This window comes from Trichechus manatus, unplaced genomic scaffold, assembly GCF_000243295.1.
Source record: "Trichechus manatus latirostris isolate Lorelei unplaced genomic scaffold, TriManLat1.0 scaffold00204, whole genome shotgun sequence".
NCBI classification, from domain to species: Eukaryota; Metazoa; Chordata; class Mammalia; order Sirenia; family Trichechidae; genus Trichechus; species Trichechus manatus.
The window spans coordinates 1,124,910-1,147,108 of NW_004444140.1; the positions used below are offsets into that span (position 1 = coordinate 1,124,910).

The 22,199-nt window shown below is 36.3% G+C and overlaps 1 protein-coding gene across 4 annotated transcripts in view; it reads right to left on the bottom strand.

Annotated features, from left to right (window-relative positions):
• The window catches only part of STXBP3 (syntaxin binding protein 3), a 58,728-nt gene extending 37,359 nt beyond the window's left edge, over positions 1-21,369 (bottom strand). Inside the window, exons 1-6 of one of the 4 annotated variants that reach the window (XM_023742194.1) lie at positions 21,223-21,346; positions 11,748-11,797; positions 11,058-11,139; positions 9,895-9,971; positions 5,109-5,187; positions 3,611-3,711 (exon numbers count right to left, since the gene is read on the bottom strand). In XM_023742194.1, coding sequence (XP_023597962.1) covers positions 3,611-3,711; positions 5,109-5,187; positions 9,895-9,971; positions 11,058-11,139; positions 11,748-11,797; positions 21,223-21,271 — 438 coding nt within the window. In that variant the 5' untranslated portion in view covers positions 21,272-21,346. Of the gene's footprint in view, positions 1-3,610; positions 3,712-5,108; positions 5,188-9,894; positions 9,972-11,057; positions 11,140-11,623; positions 11,798-12,658; positions 14,237-21,222 lie in introns of those variants that run through there. The other 3 variants (XM_023742195.1, XM_004388047.2, XM_023742196.1) reach the window with 3 other exon arrangements.
• Between the last annotated feature and the right edge of the window lie 830 nt (positions 21,370-22,199).

A 22,199-nucleotide genomic window follows, 5' to 3' on the forward strand; every position in this document is an offset into this window, starting at 1 on the left:
CCAATACTGGACTTGGCTTTCTCACTGCAATAGACAATATTATGCCATTTAAATATTCAAAGTATTTAAATATTTAAAATAACCCTTCTAGGTGTCTCCCTATGGGAGAGTACACTTCCCACTGATTTTAGGCTTGGCTATGTGACTTGCTTTCGTCACTGGAACATGAGCAGTGACACGTGCCATTGCCCAGTAGAAGCTTTAAAAGTCATATGTGATTCCACTACCTTCTCTTTTCCCTGTGCTATGACCCAGATGTACAGTCAGAATGCTCCTTAGAAGCGAGGATGGCGAGACTTTATCTCACATACTTTGGACATGTTATCAGGAGGGACCAGTCCCTGGAAAATGACATCATGCTTGGTAAAGTAGAGGGTCAGCAAAAAAGAGGACCCTCAACAAGCTGGACTGACACAGTGCTGCAACAATGGGCTCAAATATAGCAACAACTGTAAGGATGGCGCAGGACCGAGCAGTGTTTCGATCTGTTGTATGTAAGGTCGCTATGAGTCAGAACCAACTTGATGGCACCTAACATTATAACAACAATATGACCCAGATAGGAGCTGCTCCTTCAGCCTGTCCCAGAATAACAAGAACATGGTGCAAAGCCCCAGCCAAACCACAACGGACAATAACATAATGAAGAATAAACCTTTGTTGTAATACACAGAGATTTGTTAACACAGCTTAAATGAATCTAAATTATCTGATACTCCAAGGCACCAGATGGAACTTTGTGGCTGGTTCTCATTCTTCACTCACAATTCTTCCCTTTCCCTCCTTATCATTCCCCCTCCCAACTGCCCTCTCCCCACCATTAAATGTTCTTTAATTACCAAATGCTTTCTTCATCTTTATGACCCACAATCAGTTCCTTATATATAGACAGCCCTCCACCTGCTATCCTACTGTTTATACTAGCTCAGTTCTACTTCTACCTAGATACCGTCTAGCATCCTCTCTAGGATTAGCTATACCAAACTCTTCATACTCTCTGAGGTCTATCGTGAACAAAGTCCCCTATATTCTTGAATGCTTTCCGTCTACTTGCCTTAAAGTATACCTGACAGCATTACTTACTTTAAACCCTCTCAAAGGGAAAGAGAGATCTTTCTTTAATCCTTCTGACTCACAGAATGAGGAGGAGTGGGTAAATCTTCCTCTTCTCCATACAACTTCTAAATACTGCTGAATGTCCAACTTTTCTTCTTCGGAGGACTACCATACCTGACTACTAATCCTCATTTATAAGACTCTACCCTTCCTTAGAGACTTCAGGACCACTCTCAGTTTTCTGCTCCAGCCCATTTCCTGCATCAGTCTTGGTGGAATTTGGCATCTCCTACAGAACTGTCTCAACCTACCTGTAGAGACAGCCTTGTTTATCATACCTTCACCCCTTGTAATACATATTCCTGCTGCTCCCCTGCACTTTTCTGCCTCTGTATCTTTGCACTCACATTATTCTCGCTCTTAGAATATCCTTTCCCTCTTCATTTCTACCTTATAACATCCTACTCATTCTTCAAATATTTTCCCAATTTCCTAGTAAGAATTAATCTCTCTCTTCTTGTGGCAGAAACTGTGAGCTGCCTCCCCAACAACTATTCACCCCTTACTTTTCAGTAACAATATCCCAGTTCTTGGGCTGGGGCAGTCATATGCCTAGCTAAAAGATGATGTTTCTTAGTTTACCATGCACTTAGGTGCAGTCATAGGACCAAATTTTAGCTAATCACATATAAATCATATATATATATATATACACACACACACACACGCACATATATGTATACATATGAAAATTATATGGGATGTATGCGAAAACTCCTTAAAAAGTAGTGTGGTCCTCTTTTTCTCCCCTTCATCCTGCTTCCTCAAATGAGGATGTGATAACTCTAGCACTCATCTTGGCTCAGGGAGGCCATGTCTAGGAGACTAAGTTCCCTGACAATTTTGTGACATCATTATACCAGCTTTATACAGCCTATTACCTGACATCTTTTACAAAATGAGCAAGAAATAAATTTCCATCTTGTTTAAGTCACTGCAAGTTTAGATTTTCTGTTATATACAGTTGAACCTAATCCTAATTACTACTGTTTCAAAGATCTGTAATAGGGTAGGGTATATATCTTGTTCATCTTTTCATAGCAGACTGCTTTGCATCTAGCAGGCAATAATACCCACTGAACATGATCTTGATAAATGCTGATACAGGCCTTTGCTCACAGTTCAAAGCACTTATATATCCATTTGCAAACAAGAAACCAAACAAAATCCAAAATATCTTCACTGTAATTTCTCCAAAACATATAAATTTATTAAGTAAACCCTCTTATGATAAGGAATTAAATTAAAAGAAAAAAATTCTTAGAGGAAAAACACAGCAGACAGAAAAGACCTTAAATAATCACAACATTTAGCAAAGACTGGTAGGAAAAAAACTTCTTAAGAGATTTCTCTATACATGGAAAGGCAACAGGTTATTTCCATCAGCCATCAAATCAGTCAGATATCTACACAAACCCCTTCTTTAAACAGAGCAATTGCAGAATTTTAATGAATTTTTGAGGCTGAAAACTATTTACCTTCTGTGCAGCAGAATTCTCTGGAAATGTCTGTAATATTTACCACACTACTGTTCATACGCCACATCATTTCAGGAAGTACATTTCACCCTACACTAAACTTATATATCATTAAAAGGAAAAGGTTTAAAGTTAACTTTGGAAAACAATGTAGTGTTAAGCAGGTATCTTAAAATTTTACAATTTGGATTATAATCTTTCTTTGTCAAAAACAGCCTCAGCTTGAAAGATAAATCTATCTAGGACTTTTTTATCCCTTAAAAATATTAACCTCATAGTTCCAAATAATAGTAAACTACTTCAATACTGTAAGATGCTAGAATTCAAACACAGAGACCAGAGCACAACAAAATCGAACAATTCACTAGCTGTGTGAATTGGGCCAAGTTACTCAACCTTTCTGTACCTAATTTCCTTATCTTTAAAATGGAACTAGAATTAGCATCTACTTCAAAGGGCTGTTGTGAGGATTAAATGAATACTTTTATGTAAAGCACTTTAGGAAGTAACTACGGAAGTGTCTGCTACGATTATCACTATTATTAATTGAAGGCTCATTTATCATTCCAAAGGCAAAAGCAAACAAACAAAAACCCTTTGTTTTGTAAATTAAACTAAATGAAAATTCATATCACATAAAAAATTTACTAAAGAACATTTATTTTAATATCACAATTGTTATATAAGCTAAATGAACTTATTTTTCTGGAGTCATCTAACAAAAGACTATGCTCCAAATATTCTGATTTTAAAATTCAGTAGTGCTATAACTTGACCTACGCAGGACTTGGTAGCGGATGTGAAATTTAAGCCCCACTTTTCATTACTAATGTCTTATACCAATTTATTGCTCGTGTTCCTTCCTCCATCATGGGAAATGTTTCTTTGTAGATTAAGTTCAGAACTCACCAAATACATATAAAAGCATCTGTTGAATATGCTTTATTAACAAATAAGCTTATAAAATCAAATTTTAAAATCCATTATAAACTAAAATAAAAAAAGAAAGAAAGTACCTGAGATTCAAGTGGAATGAAGGAAATATTTATTTCTTTACATCTTCTTATTGACTTGGAGCAAGAAGCCTTAATTTTGTTAAAAAGACTATCAGGGCAAACTGAGAGGGAGAAAAAAAAATTTGAAGGATTTAACCCCATGAAAATTTTTATTCTTTTGAATAAATTATTTCAACATGTAAGACTAAATAAATATATATATACTGACTTTCACAGAGTAATTTACTGTGACAGAGATTTGTTCTTCACTTTATAGAACAAATGTATTCCAGTCATGAGGGCTATAACAGAAATTCCATTTTCCCCATTCACATCCACTATAACCTCAGAGATATATCCTTAGAGATCTGCTAAAACAGCAAGCTAAAATTGTTAACAAGAAAATGTATGGCAAAATTCATGACTTATTAAACTTTTGTAGCACTTTCAGAACTTAATTTATATTACTTTTCCAAATCTGCCATTACATGATCTTCAGTGTAACCAAGCCACACCCGTGGTAATTCTTCCTTGAATTACAGGAACTTCTCTAATGCCAGGAAACTCTAAGACTCTAAACTTTTAAGTTCTAGAACTCAGAGCTTTTTTTTTTGAATAGTTCCATTACCTCTAAGTTGGAATATCAACTGTAAGCTACTGCTGTTTTTAACGTGAGTTCTTTAGCCTCAAGATTCCTAAAGTTAGAAGAGGCTTCATATTCATTAAATGTTACCAATCCCAAAACATGAAGTTCTGTATAATAAGGTTATTTAAATGACAAATACTTATGGTATGGCATTTAAAAAAATGCGAATTATTACTAGACATGAAATAAACACTATTTCAAGAAAAATGGACTAACTTAAAGTGAGGATAGCTATAGTAGCAAAGACTAAGACTTAATTTAGATAAATGGTATTTTTATTTTGAAGTATAATGATATAACACATTATTACATATAACACAGAACTATTTGTGTCTCTAGACTTGACTGTGATTCTTTAGTTTAGCTGTTTTCTATCTGAACACGTCATAGTAAGGGAGATGTGGTAGATTTTCTCCCTTAATATTTGCCAAAAAGATGGTTGTAGCTTCAGTGTTCCCCCCACAAAGGGCTCCCTTTTTTATTGTACAATCAAATCCTCAATTGAGACTTTGATTTAAAAAAAAAAACCAAAAAAAAAAAAAAAACTCTTCCTGTCATCAGCATACAATTTGAGGGAAAGCTCCCCATATTGTGCTCTCCCATCAATCTTCCCCTCACAAAATAACCGCAAAAATGGTTATCATTTCAAAGTAGTTTAGAATAGTTTCTTTTAATTTTCTATCACCTTAACATGAATTAGGATACATATAATCTTATATTTTTAGATTCTTCCTTAGCCTAATTACAACAAACAATAAACAGAAAATTACTAGTACTATAATAGTATTATAAAATATTATAAATTAGTTAAGTATATACTTTATAATAGGATTTTACAACAATGAAACAATAACTTTAAAAGAAGTTACTTACAGTCAGTGAAGTATATATATGCTGCTTTATATTTGTTCTCCGACTTACTTGCAAAATCACGTAAAAAACAATCTACAGACTTAAAAACGGTTAGAAGTTAACACACATTTCATTGAACACTAATTTAAATATGCTAGCTTCTGAAATAACTAAGATCATTTTGTTTCAATAATGAAGTAAAACCTTACTGGCTAAAAGTTTACTTCATTTATAGATTGATTTTTTTTTTTTTAAGATGTCATATTCTCTAGTTAGTGATAGCTAGTAAGGTACTATGTGTGATAGCAATGATTTTTTTTAGGAAAACACTCATACCACATGCAATTCTTCTCTGAGTTTAAGGTATAATATTATTTCCCTAAAAATTAGGCTGAGTTAAGCAAAGGTTTTCCAACATCAGCCAACATGAAACATAAAAATTCAGGGAGAAAAATTTCTACATTTATCAGAAAAAATATACCAAGTACAAATGTACTTCCCACAGTTATCCAACATATTAGATACAAAATAAAATGAATAATCTACTTAAGTTGTTATAGAAAGAAAATTTAGTTTATTTTAACCCCAGCCATCTTATTTAGTATATAAGCAATTAAAAATCCAGTAAGAAACTAATGTTTTAAAAGCTTTGGTAAAATAATTCCCCAATTTCAAAAAATGTGTGTATATTATGCAAATTGGGACTAACATACATCAACTGGCTAATTGTCATTCTTAAAAAATCAGCCAATTAACAGACTGAATTTATGCTAACTCACTAGGGCTTTGATTTTTGGTCTTTATGAATAGTTTTAGGATTCAGTTCTCCTTTCTAACAAAAAATTAGAAAGCTTTTAATAAAAACAAGTTATAACTTTATTAGTTCCCTCTTCCTAGTATTTTTAAAAATTATTTCTAATTGTAAGTCAGTTCTGACGTTAAGCTGAATACCTTTTTTTTTTTAGTTTTCATTATTGTTGCTTTTTATTATCAGTATCTTTATAAATCTGATCTTTGAACATCTGCTAATAAACATCTGAGAATGATACCATCAGCAAATTATATACCACAACACTGTATGTAGTACATACTATTAACAATCAGATGTACCGCAACCCCCCCGAAAAAAAGACAGTCGTAAGTGTGGTTCGTTGTCAGTCAAATACATCATAAGTCCGGGGCTACCTGTATAAATCAACTAGCTTCTGTTCATATTTCTTGAATCAAAGATAGTATTTAACGTCTTTGTCTTAACTTATTTTTGGTCTACAAAATCTATTGAAAGAGGTGTACTGAAGCCTTGGAACAGTTTTGCTTATTGTATTAGTTGCTATGTGATTTGGTACATAAAGATTTATTAATGTTGTATCTTCCTAAATTTGTCATTTACAATTTCATAATGCCCCTTTTCATCTTGTTTGGGGCTTTAAAACTTAAATTGTACCTTGTCTAATACTAATACTGCCACTTGTGCTTTCTTTCTTTTTGCATTATCTAGACCTCTTTGCTCATCACTTTATTTTCAACCTTTATCATTCTGTTCTTGTAAACAGCGTGCTTCTTGTGAACATGTTTTGTTTCTTAAACCAATCAGACAGCTTCTGGTTTCATATTTAAAAAAAAAATTCAGAATTAAAGCAATGACTGAAAAAGCTGATTTATTCATTCTACCTTGCTTTATATTCATTATTTATTTTACATTGTATTTTTCCCTTTCTCTTTTTTAATTTGGAAATTACATTACACTTTTTCATTACCTTAATAATTATCTTCTCTTTCTCTGTACTCATAATCAGTCACATTTCTCTACTATTATTTAAAGATAAGATACTAATCAATTCTCCCCACTAAAATGCACTGGTTTCCCCCATTGCTTCCCTTCATCTCAAAAAGATATCTTTAGAAGACGTTTTCTTTCTCTTCTAGGCTGGATAAAATGGGAAGAGACATGAGGAGGGTGAGGGACATGATGTGCACAAGAAACTGTAAAAAGGTAATATACCAATGACCCCTCATAGGCGCAAAGATTTATAGGAGCTGTCATATTAGCGAGCATCCTAGAAAGAGAGGTTTCTACTGTCAGAGAAATGGAGACCTGGCATCTGTGATTATGAATATGGTGCTGTTATTAGCAATGAGGAGATTAGGAATGATCAAGTGGCTGGGAAGCTGAAGCAAGACAGAAGACAAGACCATTGGGAGATAGCAGATCAAGGAACTGAGAAGCCAATGCACTGGAATTATCATCGACATGGACAATGAAATCACCAAGAGTCATGACTAAAAAAGTGTTGAAGAAAGTGACAGTGAGCTAGGAGCTAAAACTGTCAAGAGATTAGAATGAAAGACCCAGGGACTACACATGACTGCAAGGAGCAGGAATAGGAAGTAATGCAGTCTAGTAGGAAATACCTCAATGCTGGGAGTTTGAGAAATAAAGAAGATACAATGGTTTGGAAGCAAAAATGAAGAGCAAAGAATGTAATTACTATCTCTCTTCCGTCTGTTCCTTTTTCACCTTCTGGAACTCCTAGAACTATACTTTTGGAGAACAGAACTACATACTACAGATCTCCTGGATCTAGCCTACAAATGTCTTATCTTTCTCCCTGTGATCTCCACGTCTTTCCTTTGTTGCTTTGAGATACTCTATTTTGATCTTCTAGGCCACTAAATCAAACTTCAGTAGTGATTATCCTCTCTTTCAATTAACTGTTTAACTGAGAAATCACGTTTCAGAGAGTTTTTCATGTGCTGCACTGGACTCTCATGTATACTATTTTTCTGTTTAGGTTGTCATCTTTTTCTTCTAGCAGCTATATTTTGATAGATATGTATCTTATTCATTCTTACTGAACTTCCTCTCTGGTAGCTTGACCCACTTAGATGTGTTGCTGCTTTTCTTTGTCAACTCACTCGAAGCTTAGGTCTAGTTGTTAGAGTATCCAAAATAGAGGCAGTTCCACCAGAGGAGGAAGGCAAAGAGATCTCTTCTCCTGCAGGCTGTAGATGCAGAAGTAGACAAACCACCAGGGCCTTTCTGAGGCACCCAATTGACCTTTCCCTTGGAGTTCACAGATATTCTACAGCCAAGCTCTTCCTGAAATATGTCACTTTACAATCCTTGCCTGGGAACTCTCTGATATTGGTCTCCTGGTACTTTCCCAGCCTATGAGGAAGCAAGTCTCACACCACATTTCTCCATCAGAGTTCCCACGGAGCCCAAGGCCTCCTGAAGCCTGGGAGACCCACCAGGCAACTGATTCAGGACAGGAAGAGAAACTGGGGGTGGTTGTGGCAGACTAAACACGGGAGTCACAATCAGATACTATCTTCAATGAATCCTTTCCTCCTTTATTGAACAGTTTTGTTACCTACGTTTTCACTTTACACTGAAAGTGAACATTTACCTAGTCATTATAAATTCCTAGAAACCGTACTTTTATGTCCACATGGTCTTTCATACCATTATTTATTAATGGTGAGAATTTAAGTAGACTTACTTATTGCTAGGAACTTAATTCAACCATTTATTTATTCCTTATGATAAACTCAATAATGTACACCATTTTAAGGTTCTTGATAAGGAACAGCAAATTACTTTTCAAAAAGGCTGTTATCAGTCTATAAAAAATAATCTGCAATCCCACAAGCAGTATGTGGCAGTTTCTGCTCCATAACCCACTGATGGCTAGAATGTTTTATTTTATATATTGTTGTGTGCTGGTGAGTCAATTCTGACTAATATATATATATATATATCTGCCAATTTGCTAGGTGAAAAATGGTGCTTTTAACCAGCATTTACTCCAATCATAAATTTTCTCTTATGGAATTATGTCACACATAAGATCTAAAATGTCATTAAAACACACTGTTCACATTAGCAACCAATAATGTAACAGACTAAGCAGTGAATATCTACTTTTTTCCCTACTGTCTGCTAGAGCTAGAAGTGAAATGAAACCAGGATTGCCAAATTAACACTCTAGGTGGGAATAAGCAAAAGGAGTGTTGGAAAATACATTTCTCAATATGGAAGAATATAAAGGAATCTGATACTTTATTAAGCTTCCAGGAATTTAGCTCAAAGTATGAGTTAAATCATACAGTTAGATTATAAACTGAAGAAATTTCTACACACACACACACACACACACACACACACACACACACACACACATATTGGTGCATGCCATCATCAAGTCGATTCGGACTCATAGCGACCCTATATGACAGAGGAGAGCTGTCCCATAGGGTTTCCTAGGCTGTAATCATTAGAGGAGCAGATCATCAGGTCTTTTCTCCCATGGAGCGCTGATGAGTTTGAACCACTGGCCTTTTGGTTAGCAGTCTAGTGCTTAACCACTGTGCCACCAGGGCTTCTCACATACATACATACATACAAATACGTGGGAGTGGTATGCATGCTATAGGAAAGTCACTAACATAAATAAAGGATTAATCCAAGACTATTTCTTTTACTAACTTTTTTATCCCCCCAAAATTATGGTTCAATAGGAACTGCATGAATAATAAAATTATTCAAAGAAACTCTATCATTTTATACCATTAAATTCTGCTCTCACATATGGAAAAGGGAGGGTTACATTCACTTACACATTCTCATTGAGAAGAGCACAAATAAAACAATCTTCTAACCCAGAAACAACTTTCCTAAACAAACTAATTTATGACAATATTTTTCTAATAAAGGATATGGTACTGCTTTACTTTTCCTATTAGAAAATGATAGCAATGGTGAAAAAATTAAAGAACATAGTCCTTAAAGACTCAAAATACTCACCTTTGATGTTGGAGAGACAAAATAAAGAGCTTTCATTTGTCTGACAGGTTCGCGACTCTTATAAATATTCTCCACCACTAACAAAAAAAGTCATACTTGTAATCACATACGTATACACTTGAAACAATTTTTAAATAAACTTTACTGAACTGTCCATTTATAATACACCTACTCTTCACTTATCGACTATCTCGTTATCCAACATTTTGCACTTACGGCAATAGTAAAAAATCTTCCATCCGACCATTTTGTGTATTAATGACATACATTTGGCAGTAACAAACACCAGGGTGCAAGGTGAGAGTAACACTGGCTGTGATGGTTAAAGTTATGTGTCAGCTTGGCTGGGCCATGATTCCTAGTGGTTTGGCAGTTATGTAATGATGTAGTCATCCTCCATTTTCACATGACAATTTTCACATAACAACCTGGTCTTTGCTGATAAGTGAGGAGTGGGCGTTGGCAAATACATTTACATATTCTAGGTTTAACATTCTCTTTGTTTTCACTGGATTAATAAAAAACTCCCCCAAAATGTGTCTTCTCTAAGGCTAAGCCTTGGGCTAAGGTGTCTTGTCATCATGAAAGAAAAAGATAAAGCAGTTATACATAGTCAGGTAGGTCTACCAGCATAAGCAATCAACAAGCCACGACGAAAACAAGAAAGTACATTAAAAATTAAAATGTTTTTCTTTTAAAAATATACTACTATTAAAAAACCCATTGCCATTGACTTGATTCCAACTCATAGCCATCCCACAGGACAGAGTAGAACTGCCCTAGAGGACTTCTAAGGCTGCAATCTTTACAGTAGCAGACTGTCATACCTTTTTCCCATTGAGTGGCTGGTGGGTTTGAACTGCTGACTTTTTGGTTAGCAGCAGAGCACTTAACTACTGAGCTACCAGGGCTCCTTCTATATTACTATAGTAATAGCTAATATGATACCAGATACCAAGTGAAGAATTTTACATGAATTATCAAATCTTATAATAACCCTATTAGTATTTTACAAACAAGGAAATCCATGTTTAAAGTAGTTAAGTAAGTTGTCCAAAGTTACACAGCTAGAAAGTAGAACAGGCAGGACTCCAACCCAGATCTGTCCAACGCCAGAGCCCAATTACAATAAAGTTTTCATGATGAGTATCAATAACACTTACCAGTTATACCCTCTGCTAAAAGATCTGCCATTTTGCAACACGATGCCAAAAGCTTAGTGGTAAAATCATCTAAGAGCATTATCTTAAAACAAATACAGATTAGGAAATATGTAAGTATCTGACTGCCAACAATTCACAAAAGACAGAATTTTTTATCCATTAAACCTACTCACTTTTAAACCTTCTACAAAATAAAATTAAAATATCAGTATGGTAGGCCAAAAAATCTCAAATCATCTTTAAATCTGCATGACATGGAGATTTATTTTCTCAATATACAAACATCTATTAGTATTATCTTTCCATTCTGTTATCTAAGTAAGCAAACAGAAATATTTCTATTTTGAACGAAGAACTTTTTAATTTTAAATATAATTAATGTTTAACATCAAATTTCCTTAAAATTATAAATTGCCAGTTGTAGAATAACAATAATTATTCCAGGCACTGTTCTAACCACTTTACATGGATTAATTTATTTAATATTTACAACTATCCTACAAGGTAAGTATTATCATCTCCATTTTATAGCCAAGGACACAGGAAAGAGAAGTCTGATAACTTGCCAAGGGGCCACAGCTATTAAGTGATGAAGCCAGGATTTGAACCTAAGCAATATGGTTCCAGAGTCTGTATTCCTGTAGATATATCATAAGTCCTCAATAAAAGGACATAGTATACAAATTCTACCTTCCATTCGCCTTCTTTCTTGCAGTCATCAAACACTGTTGCTTTTATCTCTGCAAAAAGAAAAAAAAATTATATAATCTAAATCAACAGTTAGAATAACTACTCAAAAGGTCCAAAATGCCTGGGGAAAAATCCAGTCTGAAAATTTGCTAAACTATATGAAAAGCACATAGATTTGTTAAACCTTAAATAAAAATCAATTTCTCTTTAAATACCTTAACTCTATGGTACATTTAAGCTGAAATATATTTTTAAACTTTGAGAATAAGAGTATTATAAAAAGGGCTAGCATATTTAAGTGTAGGAACATATGTGGAAAACATTTCTGAAAGTATCTGATTTGGTTTTTCCTAATCTACTTAAATCCCAAGTAAACAGGATAAAAACAACAGCAGAAAACCAAGACAAAGAAGATCCCTAATTAACCCATCGCTAAACTGCATCTGACAATCAAATGTAGATAAGTATTTTCCATCCTGATTCACTACATTAGGATTTCAACAATATATATCAGCATTAGGATATATGACCATTCGGTCGTGATTCATAATCAATAAATATTGCTATGTTCCTTTGCAATTATTTTCAAAATTAATCTAAATATAAAAATTAACTCCCTGATTTACCAAAACATTTTTCCTTATGTGTTAAATAAAATATACATAAGCAACTCATACAAATATCTGTTCTACTTTGTAACGAGACAATTTTCTACATATAATATGCCTTATTTACTTTCTATTTTATTTTGTAAATTTTCATTTAATTTTAAAAACAGTATTATATAGTATATAATACATAAAAGAAAATATCTTTAAAATGTAAATTATAGTAACCAAGATGCTTCTGTAACTCATTTAAAGTTTTCTATTTCTTAATTTATATTTAAGTTAAAACTTCTGGAAATTTACCATCAGGTTTATGGTGGTGTTGTGTTGTTAGTTGCTGTTGGGCTGATTCTGACTCACGGTGACCTCATGTGTCATGTTAAAAAATGACAAATCTTCTAGCAGAGGGTATAGTTAAGAGGAGTTACTCATCATGAGAACTGTGATCGGTAAAGTCTGTATTAATATTAGTTAAGGTGGTTATATTTTGTTTTTGAAAAAGATTATAATGTTATATAAAAACTGTGGTAAAAGCCTGAAGTACTTAATCATAATTTTAGCTGAAAGCACCAGCCTCTAAGACCCTACAGGAAAAAATAAAGGATTTTCTCAGGCAGAGGTCAGGAATTGAAATATTCTATTACTTCCCTTTCTAAGCTGGCTTTATTTCTGCGTGCTTCATACAAGCTGAAAATTGAAGACAACCTGCTTGTTTTTACTGGCTTTGCATCTTTCTCTTAAGAAATGAATGCTCATGGAATTTATGATGAAGCAGAGTGGAGAAGAGTTTCCTAGGCAGAACATACCTCATTAAAGTCTTTAAAATCTTAGAACTGTGCTGTCCTGTATGGTAGAAACTAGCCACATGTGGCTATTGAGCACTTGAAATGTGGCTAAGCCTGAACTGAGATGGGCTGCAGATTTCAAAGATTTAGTACAAAAAGAAAGAAAAAGAATGTAAAATATCTTATTAATCTTTTATATTGATTACATGTTTAAATGGTAACATTTTGAATATACTGAGTCAAGTAAAATATATTATTAAAATTCATGTTTCTCTTTGCTTTTTTTAATGTGACTAACAGAAAATTTTAAATTACATATGTGACTTGAATTATATTTCTATTGGATAGTACTGTCTTAGAATCTGAAGATGCCTACATAGTCACAGTGTTAGAATCTTTAAAATAAAGGGTAGAAAAGAACTAGTTTTGTAGACAGAGGTTAGGGGCATCCATGAAAAGTGACACGGTCACAAGGAAGGAAGGTTTGGAGAGAAGTCAAAGAAAATCTTACCAACTAATATAAGAGAACTAAAAGGTATTTCCTTTAAATAGTAATGAAAATTATTTGACTTTATATCCATTTCTCCAGTACCCTAAAAATGGGTATGCCCCGAGACTCAATTCTCTTACCTCTGCTCTGCTTCCTCTATGCAACCCCTCCTCAAAATTCCAACTGCTCACTCTTGTCTATAGAATAAAATCTAAACCTACAATTCAACTTCCTCAACAGTCAACAGATTGGCTTCTTTTTAATGTCTAACTGATCTTCCACTAGTCAAAATGCTCCCCCAAACAATGACCTATTAATACCTACTACTCTATCTTTACTAATTTTGTTTCTCCTAATAATAAATGCAAAATGGAAATATGTTTAAAACTGTAATGCCAAAAAGGAAGTGGAAACATTGAAGGGAGACAGAAGACTAGAACTAACAAGTACTGTACAGGATACTTACACAAATATCTTAAATCACAGAGAAACTATTACCAAACCTGATAATAACAATGCAAAAGTAACAGATTTGTCTGGAAAACAGGAAATGATCTATGAATAACAGAGTTCCTAAGCAAACAACTACAAAAACCTAGTAATGTGGAAATCATAATCAAGGAAATAAGAGGAAAAAAAAAAACAGTACAAAAATATAACCTCAGTATGAACTTGGAAAAACGTAGTCTCTTCTATCTGCTCTGCCTCATCTAAACCCATGGCTTCCATGACCACCTGTAAGCTATACCCTAAATCCAGATCTCTAATTCAGCTCGCTTTTCTGAGATTCATATCTATACACCTCCAACTGACTACTGGACACCTCTACTTCCACTTAAAACTCATGGTGTCCTAAGTGATTTTTTTTTCCTTCCAAACTTGTTCCTTCTTTTCAATAAACAGCAACCCCCACTACCTAGTCTCCCAGACCTGAATCCTAGTCTAGGATGGCTCTTCCCTAGCCTAAATCCTATTGATTCTACCTCCTAAATCGCTCATATTCTCATCCAGCCTCACCTCTCTATCTCCTTTGCTACAGTTCAGCTTTCTCTCCTGGACCAACACAGTAACCTGTCTCTTTGCCTCCCACTCTAATTTATCCCCCTAGTACACACCCGTCTATCTCATCTCTATAAGTTAAAAAAAAGAATCAGATTATTACAAAAATGGAAATAAGCATATACACATTATTCTGTTACTTGCTTTTTTTCACTAAATATATATCATGCATATCTTCCGTATAGAGTATAAGCATTTAGATATAACTTATTCCTTGCAATGTTGTGTTGTTGTTAGGTGCTATTGGGTCGGTTCTGGCAGATTCTACATATCTCTGGCCCATGTTATTTAGTGAACAGGCAAGAATCTTTATAAAGGCAAACTCAGCGGTCTGGGGCAGGAGGCAAAAGCAAGAAAAGCAAGAATCATCATTACTCAGATGAATAAAAACAGCCTGAACTGTACATGGGAAAGACCACTTGGGGCTATCAAGGTATAATGTTTAAAAACTGTATGAAAAGTAGGACACGTGAAAACTGACAACCACTATACGACCAACTAAACATATACAAACATTGAAGCAATTATTTCTAGTCAGAAATTTAGTAAACTCTATATTTAAAGAAAAGGCTTTACAATGAAGTGCCTGGAGTTCTTGCTTAAAAATAAGGGTATAAAGTAAAAAGCCACATTACAAAATTATGTGATAGAGATATAAGTCAGAATAGTCCTTATGCTGGGAAAAAGGGTGGGGTTTGAACTAGGAAGAGGTATTAAGTGCTAGAAACATTCTTTATTTTGATCTGGGTGGTATTTGAATATTTGAATTTCAACTGTACACTTAACATTAGCGTGCTTTATGCTACCATTACACTTAATGGATAAACTTTAAGAGTCACTTCCCTTCAAAGTAGGAACAAGAAAATGACTTCCTTTTCAGCATTGTTTAACAGAGTGTCAAAAATGCTAGTGACTGTTTTTTAGAAGGAGAGGGAAAAATTTAACCGTTAATGGTTCCCCACCATCTAGAGAATGCCTAAACTTCTGAGTATAGCATTCAGGATCCTTCATAATCTGGCTCCAATCCACCTTATAGTTTTATGCCCCCCTATTCCTCGCAATAAATACCCTGTACTCAATCAAAGGAAACCCTGGTGGCATAGTGGTTAAAAGAAATGACTGCTAACCAAAAAGGTAGGCAGTTCGAATCTACCAGGCCCTCCTTGGAAAGCCTAAGGGGGCAGTTCTACTCTGTCCTTTAGGGTCACTATGAGTTGGAATCGACTCGACGGCAATGGGTACTCAATCAAAAGGAACGGTTCCCTCTTCCATAAACAATCATGTACTTTTTCACCTTTACACCTTGGCTTAAATTTTCCCTCTGCCTGGCAAAATTTTACCATCTTTCAAGGACCATCTTAAATGTCACCCCTCTTCATGGAGTCTTTGCTGATCTAACTCCAGAGAGGACATAATTCTGTCTTCCTGTCTTCTCTGCCGTTAAAACATGTTCATACTGCTAATACAGTACTTAGTACTTGCATTTCTGTCTTCACCCACTGGACTGTGAATTCTAGGACATCGAGAGATATATACCTAGAATAAGATAGTACAGGCTAGATATTTATTAAATATTGATCTGAATGAATAAACGACTGAGCAGATATACAAAATTTTTTTAAAAAGAAAATTCTGCTCAACAAAATAAACTTAAAGACAAAGCAGTCAGACTGAAAAAAGACACGTAACAAAGATAATTGATTAAAAAACAAACATGGTTGTATATATGCTTATATTTGCATAGAAAATTTGAAGGACTTAGGAGAAATCTAACAGTGGTTGCCTCTGGAGAGGGAAGCTGAGGGTTTGAGCTGAGAGAAAGATTCATTTTATAATCTTTTGTGCTATCAAAAATTTTTTACCACATCAAGGTATTTAAAAAGTGACTAAAAACAGGATAATGACAAAGATTCTGAAGGAACGTGGAAAATGTTGAGTCAATGTCAGATGTTAAAAAAAGTAAGTCAGAGAATGACAACAAAAAAATACGTCTAGATCTGGATAAGGACTAGGAGGAAAAGGGAAAAAGCTTATGATACGATATGTAAAGAACTAGCTCAAGTAAACACACTCTGATTACTCCTATTTAAAAGCATTTATAATTCACCTAGGTTCACTTTCTCTAAAGTATCCTCTAAAATATTCAGTAGATATGAATTACAGCCATTAAACTACTATTTAAAGATAGAAGAGAAAATATAGCATACTGAATAACATCATGAATATGCAAAAGAAATGCCACTGGTGGTCTCTACTTGCTTTGTGGTTGGTTTAATTACTATTATGTATTGTCATGTGTTTATTTTTTAAAATAATCTTCATTATATCTTTATTTAAAACCTTTTATCAGTGATACCATTCTCCTACTACTTCCCTGGTAGCAAAAGATTGGCAAATGAGCAATTTCAAGCACTAGAAACTGCTGATTTTACGTACAGGAATTAGCATTGTAAACAAACACAGCCTTTCACATTCTAAGTATTAAGGTATTTTTTTTTAGAGATTTTAGGTAGTCTCTAAAGACTGTTTGGAGCCCTAATAGCACGTGGTTAAGAGCTACTACTACTAATCAAAAGGTCGGCAGTTCGAATCCACCAGCAATTCCCTGGAAACCCTATAGGGTTTGCTATGAGTTGGAATCGACTCAATGGCAATGGGTTTCTCGTTTTAAAGACTGATTGCTTCTCCGGTTTTAGGTCTCAGCTCAAATGTCACCTACTCAGAGAAACTTTTCCTGATCCATCTAGCTAAAGTAGCCTCTCTCCCTTTATATCATAAACTGAAATAATCATGTTTATTCTTCATTTATTTTCTATTTCTCCCCACTTGAATGCAAACTTAAAGAGGGCTGGGAACTTGGCTGCCTTCTACTGCTATATTCCCATAGGAATTCAACAATATTTATTGAATAAGTGGGGAAATTTAGGTAGTAAAAAATGGGGGAGGGGAGTATAAGACTGAGTTATTCATTTATTTTTAAAAAGCACTGGCATCCAAGGCATTCTGCTAGGGCCTGTTAGGAACTTAAAGCATTACAAGACACAATAGTGGACCTACCTTCATGAAGCTTATCATAAGACTCATATTAGGTAGCAGTGAGAAGTGCTATATGAGCAGGACAAACTAAATGCTAAAGAAAAAGAAGAGGCTGGGTTAAAATGAGAAGCCACTATGGAGGTAGTAGCCCCATTTGAGTTGAGACTTGAAGCCTGGCTAAAATTTGAACAGGTGAAGAATGGAGAAAAGGGAGCGTTCAAGACAGAGGAATCAGCATCAATATGTGAGGACAGATTTCAAGGAGAGTATAGACTAGATGGAACATCAGCATTACACCAGGGAAAAGTAGGTAAGAGTAGCAAGGTAGGTTTGTTGTGTGCCGTCGAGCTGATTCCAACTCACAGTGACTCTAGGACAGCGCAGAACTGCCCTATAGGGTTTCCTAGGCTGTAATCTTTATGGGAGCAGATTGCCAGGTCTTTTCTCCCTCGGAGCCACTGGTGGGTTAGAACCACCAACCTTTCAGGGACAGGTTACCTAGGCCTTTAAAAGCAGACTAAGAGGTTGAAATGATCTTTAGGCAACTAGGGGTCTCTGCAGGTCTTCAAACAGGAACAGCATGATCGCAGCACAGTACTGTTACAGGAAAATTATTCTGGCAGCTATTTGCTGGATGAACTACAGAGAAAGAACAAGAGCTTGGAATCTCAGTTAGGAGGTTACTGCAATGGACTAGGCATAAATAAGGCCCTAAACTAAGGTTTAAACATTATGGAAAGGCACAGACAAGTCACACATAAGCTCTGCAGCCATAAAGAATCCTATTTAATAACTGTATCAGTTTTTTTACACAGCTTTATTGAAATATAATTCACATATCATACAATTCACTCATTTAAACTGTTCAATTCAATGGCTTTTAGCATATTCACAGTTGTGCATCCATCACCACAATCAATTTTAGAATATTTTCATCATCCAAAAAGAAGCTCTGTTCCCCTTAAGCATCCTTCTCCAACTCTCCACTCCCCCAAAGCTTCCCAGACCTAGACAACCACTAACCTACTTTCTGTCTCTATAAATATCAAACCCACTGCCGTGGAGTTGACTCTGACTCACAGTGACCCCACAGGGTTCCCAAGGCTGTAAATCTCTACAGATGCTGACTGCCACATCTTTCTCCCATGGAGCCGCTGGTGGTTTTGAATCGCTGACCTTCTGGTTAGCAGTCAATCACTTTAACCACTACACCACCAGGACTCCTTATTAGATCTGCCTCTTCTGGACATTTCATATAAATGGAACCATTAAATATATAGTTCTCTCTGACTGGCTTCTTTCATTTGGCATAACGTTTTCAAGGTTCATCTGTGTTGTAGCATGTATCGGTACTTGATTTATTTTTATTGTCAAATAATATTCCATTGTATGAACACACTACATCTTATTTATCCATTCATGAGTCGACAGACATTCAGGGTTTTTCCACTTCTTGGCTATTATGAATAATGCTGCTATGCTACTATATATCAGTTTTAACATCTGTGAGACAGGGATATTAATTCTCATGAGATTGTTTTAATAGATGTAAAGAATAGTACCTGGCAAAGAATAAATATTCAAGAAATATTTCAAGAAAGTTTCCTTCTCCCTACTTAACCACACTTTGCAGGTAAATCAAAGGTTCTTAAGTTATCCAGCTTTCTATCCTCACCTAACTGTGCTATCTTCAATCTAGCAAATGTTCCCAGTTAAATGTATGATTTTCCTACCTCTTAGGAGATTCCTTCAACATTTCTTCCAGACTCTTTTTCATCTTTTGCTAACAGAACTCAGGTAAGGCTTCCTCTTCTCAATATACATACTTTACTCAATAAATGTTGAATTAATATCATCTGATCTTTTGGTCATGCTTCTATTTAAACAAAGATTCGAAGAACTATTTTTCAATGTTTATCTTCTTCCTTCTGTCCAGTCTCCTCTCTTCTTTATCTTATACTCCATCTGGGTATCCTTGTGCTACCTCAAGCTTAATAATACATTAACAGGATAAAAAGATGGAAATTTAAATATCTCTAAATCTCCTTCTCCTCTAGTTTCAATGCTATCAAGAGTGATGTAACTATCATTAATCTCTTCTGATAAGTGCTGATGTTAAGGACCATCTATATCTCTGAAATTATTTATACACTATTCATGTTCTTATAAATGTATTTAAACATCATGGTGATTTTAAAATATCCCCAAGTCTTAAAAGTCAACAGTGTCAATCCTGAAAAACAAAATGCCAACCTTATTACCTAATTTTTTTTAAATGGAGTTTTCATAACTTTCTTATTAACGTTTCATCTATTCATACGTTAGTTTAGTACCTTCTACACGTTAAGCACGTGCCAGTTACTGACTTGGAATTTTAATTTTACACAAGGAACTCTATTTTAACTCCCAGAATTTTGTTAACCCAGTCGTTTCTGTTCTTCGCTTAACAAGCCAGAGTCAAAAACACTAATTAGGTAGTTATTACTTCCTTTCCACTACTAGGCCATAACTACCTTGAACCCAGCAATGCCAGACAACGATGGTTCTTCCTGTTTGGCGGTTTCATTCCTTCTCTAACCTGCCAGACCTATGTTTGGAGCGATTTTTACGAAACCTATAGAAGATATGGCAGAACCTCAGTAACCAAGAAGTAGTACAGTCCTAACAGTAGGGCGTGCCCCGAGAGTGCACAAGGAGAAGGGAAGGTGCAGCTTTGCTTCGGCTATGCAGAGAGCTGTCACGGCTAGAGATTTAATCTTCGCAGTGCCATTCCAATGGTCCCTTCTCAAGAACTAAAAGTGGGTTTTCCTAGGAATAGTGGAAGAAGGGTCTGTTTAATAGTGAGATTTTAAAAATAGATATTCATAGATATTGAAAACTACGGCTGTAAAACTCCCCCTGGTACTAACCTGAATAAGCAGTCTAAGCAGTCTTTAGTAACTCAAGAGTTTGTGTGCGTGTGTTGTGTGCGTGTGTGTGGGGGCAGGGGGGTTGGGAGAGGAGGGGGTGGAGAAACACAGCGCCCAGATTGTCTAAGGTGGAGAGACATCACCGACTGGTGTGGCCCCGACGCAGGGAGGGCGGGGGATGCCTTGCGGGGCTGGATCCACGCGGGAGCCGAGGAGGGTGGGGAGCGCGGCCGCGGATACGGACCACGGCCGCGGAGGGAGAGCCGGGCCGGTGGCGGCTCACCCAGGCCAGGGCTTCGGAGCCAGAACCCGAGGCGTCGCCACAGCACTCACGGCGCAGCCCGGTCGAGGCGAGCGGGTGCCTGACGCGAGCAAGAAGGCCGTGTTCTCTCGCACCCTGCCCATCCCAGCTGCTGGCAAGACTGGCTGGAAAGGAAAACAGTAAGAAGTCCTAACAGGGCGCAGGTCCAAAGCAACAAGTGTCCCCAGCAGCTCCCCCAGAGACTGCAGGCCTACGGCGGAAAAACAGGGCCCGGCACGGCGGCCTCCGGGCTTTCCCTCTCTCAGCCCCTACCCCACGGCACTCACTTTGCCACACGACGCTCTTCAGCCCCCGTTCCATCACCGGCGGCGCCATCTTCCAATACTAGCAAGCACAGCCACCACCTCCCGCTCCCAACCTACTTTTGCGGTAAGAAAAAGCACCCGGACTGACCCCACCCCTCGCTGCGGAGGAAGGCCCTGCCTCTCGCGGGCCTCGCCCTCCTTAACGACACCACGCGTCACCAAGGGAATTTCCTCCCACCCCTGGATGGAGGCTGCGCAGTGCGAGTGGAAGTTTGGTGGGCTGTCGGGCGTCCCCTAGCGGGAGGCAGCTGTCACTGAGTTTCGTTATCCTGGTTAACATGATATATATGAAGTTCTGGCAGTTCTACTCTGCCCTATAGGGTCGCTATGAGTCGGAATCGACTCCACGGCAACGGGTTTGGTTTTTGGTTTTGGTATATGTGAAGACCGATGGCAGAGAATACCAGAAAGATGTTTACCTATGTTTTATTGACTACAGGAAGGCATTCCATTGTGTGGATCATAACAAATTATGGATAACATTGCAAAGAATGGGAATTCCTGAACACTGAATTGTACTCGTGTGGAACCTCTACATGGGTGGAAAGGCAGTCATTAGAACAGAACAAGGGGATACTGTGTGCTTTAAAATTGGAAAAGCTGTGCAGCAGGGTTGTGTCGTTTCACCTTATTTATTCAATCTGTATGCCGAACACATAAACTGAGAAGCTGGGCTAAAGGAAGAAGAACACAGCATCGGGATTGGAGGAAGACTCATTAACAGCCTGTGATAGGCAGATGACACAACCTTGCTTGCCGAAAATGAAGAAGACGAAGCACCTGATGAAGGGTAAAAGCCTGCATTACCCCTGAACATGAAAAAAAAACAGAAGTCCTCACAAGTAGATCGATAAACAGCATTAAGATGAATAAAGAAAAAATTGAAGTTGTTAAGGATTTCATTGTACTTGGATCAACCATCAATGGCCATGGAAGCA